Source organism: Triticum dicoccoides, chromosome 2A (assembly GCF_002162155.2).
Source record: "Triticum dicoccoides isolate Atlit2015 ecotype Zavitan chromosome 2A, WEW_v2.0, whole genome shotgun sequence".
NCBI lineage: Eukaryota > Viridiplantae > Streptophyta > Magnoliopsida > Poales > Poaceae > Triticum > Triticum dicoccoides.
Window position 1 is genome coordinate 84,130,713 of NC_041382.1, and position 9,382 is coordinate 84,140,094.

The window sequence follows — 9,382 nt, forward strand, 5'->3', positions numbered from 1 at the left end:
AAATTACACAGTGGTGTTGGTGTATAATGAGGTGGAGCAGTATTCACATGAGGGGGTTCCATAGCCTGCGGTTGAACTGGTGCCCCGGTCCCGGGTGTTGCAATCCGGTTTACCTCCGGCGGGTTCCTAGGACAGGCCTCGGGTGTGTGGAAGAGATTTCTAGGATCGTAAGTCAGGGACAAACGTGACTGAGTCTTCTGGTGCCTTCTGCTCATGACCTCGTTTGATGCATTCAGATTCATTGAGAGCTGGAAAGCCTCTGATTGAAGCTGCTGAGCCCGAGCGTCCAAAGCCGCTGCTCTGTAGCCATCCGGACGTCCTCCGCCGCCAAGTTTTCCTTGGCTTGAGCTACCTCCCCACGTAACCGTGCCACCTCGGCATCATGCTGAGCCTTATCCGCCGGTTCGACCACGGCGGTCAACAGGGTGGTCATCCTATCCATGAGATCCATCAACACCTGAGCCAGTGGTCGCGCGGGGTCTCCTTACCCGGCAGCTGCCGACCCGGTGGTTATCGCTGCCGCACCCGTAGAGTTTTGAGCGGGCTGCGTACCAGTCATGAAGACCCCCGCTCTGTTCGGCGGCTCAAAGGGGTCCGGAATACTGCTGCCATCGGAACAGCCCCCAAGCCCGCCATCTTGTAGTTGATACAATGAATCCGTCTCACCTGTGGACGACTCGCCGTCAGAGTGGACGACCGTCTCACCGCCATCCACAGATCCTTCAGAAAGTTCCCCTTCATGGATGCAACCCACGAAGGCACGCCTCACGACAGGCTGAGTCCGGGCGGGTCTCACGCATTGAGCCGTCTCGATGAGGTTGGTGCAGATGTCCGGCTCAGGGCCCGGCTCGTCGATCCGGCCGATGAAGACGTGGATTCTGCCGAAGGGGGCCCGTTACCCGTACTCAATTGAGCCGGCGTCGGGGCCCCAACCTGTGTCATCGATGTAGAGCTTGCCGCGACGACTCTTGGTCATCCGGCCCACAGCGTATCCCATGAGTCCTTCGAAGCTGCCCTTCAAGAACTCAAATCCATCGTGCGCTGGCCCCACGGTGGGCACCAACCGTCGTGGAATTGTCACGGCAGATGTCCTAGCGAAAGGACTTAGTCGTGGAGACATCGCAACTAGGAAGCTTAAAGGGGTTAATCAGGACAAAGGACATGAGAGGTTTATACTGGTTCGGCCCCTTGCGGTGAAGGTAAAGCCTAATCCAGTTGATGTGGTATTGCTAGGTTTCGATGACCAAGGAGCGAAATACGCTAGCTTGGCTCTCGATTTGTTGTTTCTTACCCTAAGCCGCTGCCGGGTCATCCCCTTATATACCCGGGTTGACGCCCTGCGGCCTACAGAGTCCCGGCCGGCTCATACAACGTGTCCGGCTCGGTGACATCTCTTACATGCCTTACTTTACAAGTCTTATTTTACATGGCGGTTTATACTTACTGGCCTTAAGCCGCCGCTGGGCTTGGGCCTATTATAAGCCTAATCGTAAACCATCATCTTGTATACTCTTGGGCTTTATTCTTTTGAACCGCCATTATAGTTAACCCGGCCCCTCCTGGACGGGTCATTCCTGGTAGTCATATCCTCAACACCCTCCTCCCCCTCCCTTTGGATGTTACTCTCCGGCGGCCCAATGTTGTTGTTGTGTGTCATCGCCGGTCTAGGTGTAGGACTGTTGTGTGGCCGTCTGGGTGTAGGACTGCTGCTGCTGGTAGTTGCCGGACTGGGTGGGATCCGAGTCTTCCACCTGCCCGTCCTCATAGCCCCCTCCTCCTCTCTCGCCTCTGTCGTGGATGATATCGAGCATCTCCCTTTCCTCATCGTACGCCGGCTCCCCACTCTCGGCATTGCAGCAAACAATGTGCGGGCACCCATCTGCTCCCCTCTCGCCGTCCTCGGCCAGCGAGCTGTGGCGAATAATACTCGAAGAAGAGTGGTGCCACATTAACATTGACGATGTAAGGAACCGTACAGGCGGGGTTGCGAGCTGCTTGGTGGCGTAGTAGTACGGAGGCTTGTAAGGCTCCGGCCATGGCGCTGTCTATACTGTGGGCGCACATGTCTGGCAGCCTCCGCCACGGCCTCGCCGACCGCCTCGTCCGCCACACCCATCGCCACCACCAGGCCCACCAGGGGCCAGCCGCTTCTTCAGCTTCTCCCCATTTGCGGCCTTCGCTTTGATGCGGCGATTTTGCCGCGTCTCAGAGCTGATCTTCCATGTGTTGGCGGCGGAGGGAAGGAGAGGGTGGGAGAAAAGAGCAGAAATTGGGCGAAGAGCGGCGGGGAGTGGAAGAAGAGAGTGGGGGATTTTGGCGCGGAAACAGTGCGGGGTGCTACAAAAGCGCGGGCTCCGCCTTCCTTGGGTAGGCCAGGGGGCGGAGAGCGAGGTTTCGCGTGTCCGGACTCCCGCAAACCTCCCCCGTGTTTGTCTCCGGTTTGCGGAAGAAATCGCATTCGAACCGTCCAGCGGACTGATACAGGACCGCGTTGGATGGCTTCCACGGTTCAGACTTCCGGACAGTTGCGGGAGGTTTGCGAGTCGGCGTTGGAGATGCCCTTAGTGAGAGCAATATGGGCTAGGCCACAGATGTCATGCTGAAAGTATAATAAGGCGAAGAAATTTCTGGCGTGAGACAGTGAAAGTAGGTCTTGACTCTTGAATGTCACACTGTGCTAGCAAAAGGCTTATGGGTGTCACAAAAGTGCAAACCAAGCTGAAAATAACCAAATCATGTTACAACAGAGGGCTTATACATCTGATCGGGTCACTTGATTGACTAATGTCACACTGTGCTAGCAAAAGGCCTCTGGGAGTCACAAAAGTGCAAACCAAGGTGAAAATAACCAAATCATGTTACACAAAAGTGCAAACCAAGGTGAAAATAACCAAATCATGTTACAACAGAGGGCTTATACATCTGATCGGGTCACTTGATTGCTACATATTCCCTGGGGGCATCATACTAAGTCTACTAATTTATTTTCCATACAAGCACTCAGATATAACATACACCACCGTTCCTTCATATGCAAGTACACGTTAATAAATCAGAATTATATTAAACAACACAAACATCCTAGGTCATCATCGCCCCCCTGAGAGACCAGAGAATGTGCCGATGCTCGTCGTTAGGTCGGGAAATCCTCTGATTTGCATCATATTGACGTTGTTGATATGTGTGGGTGCCATCTCCGGCAGTGCGGTCTCTCCGTCGAGGTACTCCATGACTTGCTTCATGCTAGGCCTCGCACTGGGCAACGGATGCAAGCACAAGAGCCCTAGCTTCAACACCATGCTGGCCTTGTCCTTGTCATAGTTACCATGAAGCCTTGTGTCCACAGTTTGCAAGAGGGTTCCATTGTGACAATGCTCGCGTACCCAATCCACCAGCATGATGTGTTCGTCTTTGGAGTCTTGCTTAATGGGTCTCTGTCCACATGCTACCTCAAGAAGGAATGTGCCGAAGGCAAAAACATCTGTAAGAGGAGAAGCCTTGCCCGAGCGTAGCAACTCTGGGGCTAGATAACCCATGGTGCCAACCACATGTGTGGTTTGTAGGTCGGTACCATGATCATATAACCTTGCCAGGCCAAAATCACCGAGCCGTCCATTCATTTCACCATCAAGGAGCACATTGCTTGCTTTTATGTCTCTATGTATGACAACCTTTTCCCATTTCTCGTGTAGATACCACAAGCCACATGCTATCCCATTGATGATCCCAAACCTCTGGGTCCAGTCAAGTGTCGGCTTGTCCTCTCCACAATGCAGGTACTTATCAAGACTGCCATTCGGCATGTACTCATACACCAGAATGAGCTCATGTTCACGCCGGCAATAACCAAGCAACTGCACTAGGTAGCGGTGTCGAAGGCGACCAATACTTACGACCTCGGCGATGAACTCCTTCATCCCCTGCCTTGACTCATGGGACACTTTCTTCACGGCTACCTCCAAGTTGGATACCGGGAGTACTCCTTTGTATACTTTCCCAAAGCCTCCTTCGCCTAGGAGGTTCTTGTTCTTGAATCCTTCCGTCGCATGGTACAGGTCCTTGTACGAGAAGCGATGTGGCCCGAACTCCACCTCCCAATCCTCCCGTAGCTCGGCATACCTCCGATGCCTTCGTACGAGAAGGGTGATGGCGGTTCCCACGGCCGCGATGAACACTGCGGTGGCAATCGGAAGGACGATCTGCAAGACTTTAGATCGAACCTCCTGACGACCACGGAACAACTTGGGCAAATTTGTGATGTTGATTGCCGGGGCAGGGCCATCCAGGCCAAAGCTCCAACCAAGCACGGAGTAGAGCGTGCTGAGTGAGCCGGATGCACCCGAGAAGCCAACAAAAGATGGGTCCTCGAGCACATCGGAGAGGTTGGTGGTGGCTGTAAACAATGGCCTGCGAGGTTTGGCAGCGCCGAGGGGAGCCAAGGTCGACACGACCTGTGTGATCTGTGCATCATAATCGACCCACAGTTGCATCGGATCTCCACTATTCAGAGATAAGTTTGTGAAGCTACCAGTCTTGTGATCATAGAAACCAGCCGTGTGGGCTTCAACGGAGATTAGCCCGTTGACGTCGATGCCGACATGGTTGCTGTCTATGTCCTTGAACTCCCCGTTGCCAAAGGTGTCGAGCTCGGCCACGAAGATGCGGTTGTCGGGGCGGCCGTTGGTCGAGGCGTTGAAGAGGCCTAGGAAACTGCCTGGCATGGCGCCGGAGAAGTTCCTGCCGGGGGCGACGAAGAAGGCCATGCCGCCGCTGCTCTCCTTGTCGAACTCGGACTGGACGGCAAACACGAAGGAGAGCGAGAAGGATCGCACCGTGCCGCCGGCGCCGTGACGGAAGCGCAAGGGAGCCCGGTGGAACGCGTAGCCTATGATGTCGGAGCTGTTGGTCAGCTGGAGGAGTCCGCCGGGTTGGACCATGGCGGAGCCGTCGAGGGTGATATCTGCTCCCCGGAAGCCGGAGTAGACGAACGACTGCGCCTGCGCAGTGCAGAGAGCTACATGGTCGGGGCCAAGGGAGAGGATCATGAGGCACAAAGAGTACGCAAGGATGGATCTATGCAGCTTGGTGGCCATGTCTACAGCTAGGCTGCAAATAGGTACGTGGTGGGGAAGTGAGAAAAGTTGTTTGCAGTATTCGGCTACTACACACGTACAAGTACCAACACAGTTTATATTATTGGAGGGTTAACTTGCCAAAGTCAAGTGTATGGTGCGACCATGGGACATAATATGCTATCTGAATGCGTGGCCTGATAATGACAAGCATGAGATAATAAATTTTCTTGACATTTTTACCTTTTTGTTGAATGGAGACCGCAATAAGTTAACATGCGATGCGACTACGGAATTTGTCAGCGCGGCCTCTAGTTCTGAACAAAATGACGCATGGCAGCAAGCCTTTTCAATGGCACGGTACAAGAAAACAGATCAGCCACATACTCTACAAATTAGAAAAACCGTCTAACCGAATAAAATCTTGTTTGGCTGTTCCAACTAATCCATAGATATAAAAAACGTGGTTCTCAGAAACCCAGAATTTCAAGTTTATGGAAAAACAAGAATCAGTAGTTTTCCTATAAACCCGTTTTGTAAATACTGGATCCTAACGGACTCAGGCCATCCCGTTCTTTTCTGGCAGCCTGCTCCTTCCTCATCTCACGGGATCTCACTGGAGAGATACATATCCAAACAAGAAACAAGAGAAGCCAGCGTTAACTTCTCTTACTCCAAACGTGATTGCTCATAAATTGATTAGTCAAAAACAAACTAGTAAAACTGATTTTATATAAAATCGGCTAAAAACCTATTTTCTATAAACTCATGGCTAATCATCGCTATCCAAACAACCACTTAAGGTGTTTGCAAGCAATCACTCACTCCTCACGACAAGTGCTACTACATTTAACTGCAGAAAACAAGTACTAGGACTATCGGGCCTTTCATCCCGTCTTTATCCGTAGAACTTTCTCGACCAATCCGGTCTCGCACCGCAAAACTTCACCCAACCAAAATATACACTGTTGTTCTTAATTTCTATCACCAGTACGTCCGATCCATCCAATCCAAGTGGCATGAAGAACAAGTGTCCTACTTTTGAAAAGACTGTAGTCTTTATTATTTTCTGTTTGCTAACAGTAATCTTGAGGCTCGGCTGCTCCTTTGGTTTGACCCATACAAGGGGGTGCTGTTACAAGTCAACCTCTGATCTCCCTTGCCTCCTAGTACTCCCTCCGTCCGAAAATACTTGTCGGAGAAATAGATAAAAATGGATGTATGTAGAATTAAAATACATCTAGATACATCCATTTCTCCGACAAGTATTTCCGGACGGAGGAAGTATATTCTATGGCCCTATTGGCTATTTTAGAGTTGGAGAGGGAGAGTCCCATGCAGTACCACAGTTCTTTGAAATGTGTGAAAGCGGTGATTTGAAATAAGTGAAATCAGTTTTTTAAAATGAGCAGAATCACTATTTGAATTGAATAAAATAACTATTTTTAAATGAGTGAAATCAATTTTTTTTAAATGGGTGATATCATTATTTTGAATTGTGTGAAATCAATATTTTTTGAAATGAGTGACATAGTGAGTGAAATTATTTTTTCAAATGAGTCAAATCTATTTCCAAATGAGTAAATAAGCGAGTGAAATCAGTTTTTCAGAATGAGCTAAATCAGCTTTTATGAAATGGGTGAAATTAGTTTTTGAATTGAGTGAAATTAGTTTACGAAATGAGTGAAACTAGTTTTTTGAAATGACAGAAATCATTTTATATGAAGCAGATTTAAGTGCGAAATATGTGGAACTTGTTATTTCAAAAACGTGAAACTGGTTATCTAAAAATGTAAAACTAATTCTTTCAAATCCGTTTTTAAAATTACTGAAATTATATTGTTTTAGTGAAATCAGACTTTTGAAATATGATATTTGTGAATCTTCCCATTTCTATGCCTCGAACTGGTATTCTTGAAATATATTTCCACAATATCGTATTTCAATTTCATGTATAAATCAGGAATATTAGTTTGCACACTAAAGTATGCATCTTCGCAAATTTCAAATTTCAATTTCAATGAAACAAGTAGCTTCATTGTGAAATAAAACTAAAGTTAAAATATGATTGATACTTAAAAAAAAGTAAAAATATATCCAAAGCAGTTGTATTTTAAAGATCTTGTGGGCCTTAATAATTCAAATATGTAAAAAAAACTACTCCCTCCATTCCTTTATCTAAGGTGTATTATTTCCAGCACATTAACCAAAGCACATAATTATGTACTATTTGGGACGAAATTACCCTTGTCTAATTCGTAGATTAGCAGCAAGTAAATCATTTAGGATAGGAAAGGAAGAGATACATGCAATTGGGAGAGAGATAGTTTCCTATTCTTTCTATAGAAGAAGAGATACATGCAATCAGGGGAGAGATACTTTCCTTTTTCTGGAGGGCCAAGATCGGAATTACGAGGAATTAGAACAAATGCACCTTACATTATGAAATTTTATCAAAAAAACAAATACACCTTATATAAAGGAATGGAGGCACATAATTATTATTTTGGGAATTTTGGTTAAAAAGTTGTGAGCAATTCAAAATGTCAGAAATGAAAATAAAAGACAAGTCTTTAGTTTGGAGACAAAGTCTAGTGTGTGTGCAACCACCCACCCATGGAAAAGAATTCTATGAGACCAGGTTTGTGATTTGTGAATGTCACGTGTCATCCATCAGGACGGGTCTCACCTGCTAACCGTGAGACCTGGTCTCATATAATTTTTTGCCACCCACCCATCGCTCCACTCTCGTACGCTTCGCCGACAACCATCCTGACAAAGAGTTGTGCATGTCTGGGCGTATTATAGTGTATACTCTAGCAAAATGTTTCGCCTCTTTATACCGCAAATCACCGCACCATGCCTAGTCGGATGGTGGATACATTAATGTCGTTACATACAGGCACTGGTAGAATTATTACTTTCGGCAACAAGCCTGGAGTGTTACAATATATAGAGTGCCTACTAAGCCGAACATGCATACAATACAGGGGCAACACCTCCTTGAAAAAGATATAGAGGTACATAAGAAACAAAAATAGTATATCATACAAATATTCAGAAGTTTACCGGCAAAACCCACATAACAGAAAATAATGTGGTCCAATTGGAGGATGTTGCAGAGAAGCCCCCTGATCTTACGAGAACCAAAAAGGCACCGGCCTAAGCATGGAGTCATCTTCCAGACTTCCACCCGAGACAATGGATGTTGCGCCATGGCTTGCCGTGGAAGAAGGATAAGACATGACGTACGGGTCAAAACCTTCGTTTTGCATTGCAGCGAGCATCTCGAAGTTGGTGTCCACTGGTGATGATGGCTCTGGTGTTGGAGGGTCACCGTCAAGGTACTGCGTCACTTGGCGCATGGTAGGCCTTGCGAGAAGGATCGCACTGTGCCGCCGGCGCCGGGACGGAAACGCAAGGGAGCCCGCGGAACGCGTAGCCTATGATGTCGGAGCTGTTGGTCAGCTGGAGGAGCCCGCCGGGTTGGACCACGGCGGAGCCGCCGAGGGTGATGTCGGCTCCATGGAAGCCGAAGTAAATGAATGACTGCGCCTGCACAGTGCAGAGAGCTACTACTCCCTTCGTTCGAAATTACTTGTCTCGAAAATAGATATATCTAGAAGTAAAATACGTCTAGATACATCCATTTCTGTGACAAGTAATTTCAAATGAAAGGAGTACATGATTCGGGCCAAAGGGAGAGGATCACAAGGCACAGGGAGTGCACAAGGAACGTTCTATGCAGCTTGCCGGCCATGTCTACAGCAGTACAGCTAGGCTGCAACTTGGTACGTATAGTGGGGAAGTGAGAAAAGTTTTTCCGAGTATTCGGCTACTACACACGTACAAGTACAAGACAGTTTATATTATTGCCTATTGGAGGGTTAGCTCGCCAAAGTCAAGTGTATGATGGGACCATAATGCGACATACTCCGTATATGCTATCAGAATGCGTGGCCTGATAACGACAAGCATGAGATAATAAAATTTCTTGGCATTTTTACCTTTTGTTGAATGGAGACCGCGCTATAAGTTAACATACGACTACAGAATTTGTCAGCGCAGCCTCTAGTTCAGAACAAAAATGACGCATGGCAGCAAGCTTTTTCAATGGCACGTAGTACTACTAGGAACAGATCAGCCATATATTGTGTCTGATTAAGGTTTTGCAAGCAGTCACTCACTGCTACAGTCAACTGCAGAAAACACTGTAATGCTACATCAACGGAGTTTTACGGGGGTTTCACGAGGTGGTTAACACTTGGCGAGTTATGATTGGCTTAAGGGGGGAGGAAGGGCCCCACCTA

The 9,382-nt window shown here is 47.9% G+C and overlaps 1 protein-coding gene across 1 annotated transcript; it reads right to left on the reverse strand.

Moving 5' to 3' along the window:
• Nucleotides 1-2,934: 2,934 nt before the first annotated feature.
• LOC119359040 (L-type lectin-domain containing receptor kinase SIT2-like) lies at nucleotides 2,935-5,093 on the reverse strand. The gene has a single exon (XM_037625392.1). The coding sequence runs from the start codon at nucleotides 5,091-5,093 to the stop codon at nucleotides 3,090-3,092; it is 2,004 nt and encodes a 667-aa protein (XP_037481289.1). The 3' UTR covers nucleotides 2,935-3,089.
• Between the last annotated feature and the right edge of the window lie 4,289 nt (nucleotides 5,094-9,382).

Bases quoted from the DNA above. Each gene is read 5' to 3' on its own strand.
- LOC119359040 (XM_037625392.1), bottom strand. From the start codon at position 5,093: ATGGCCACCAAGCTGCATAGATCCATCCTTGCGTACTCTTTGTGCCTC.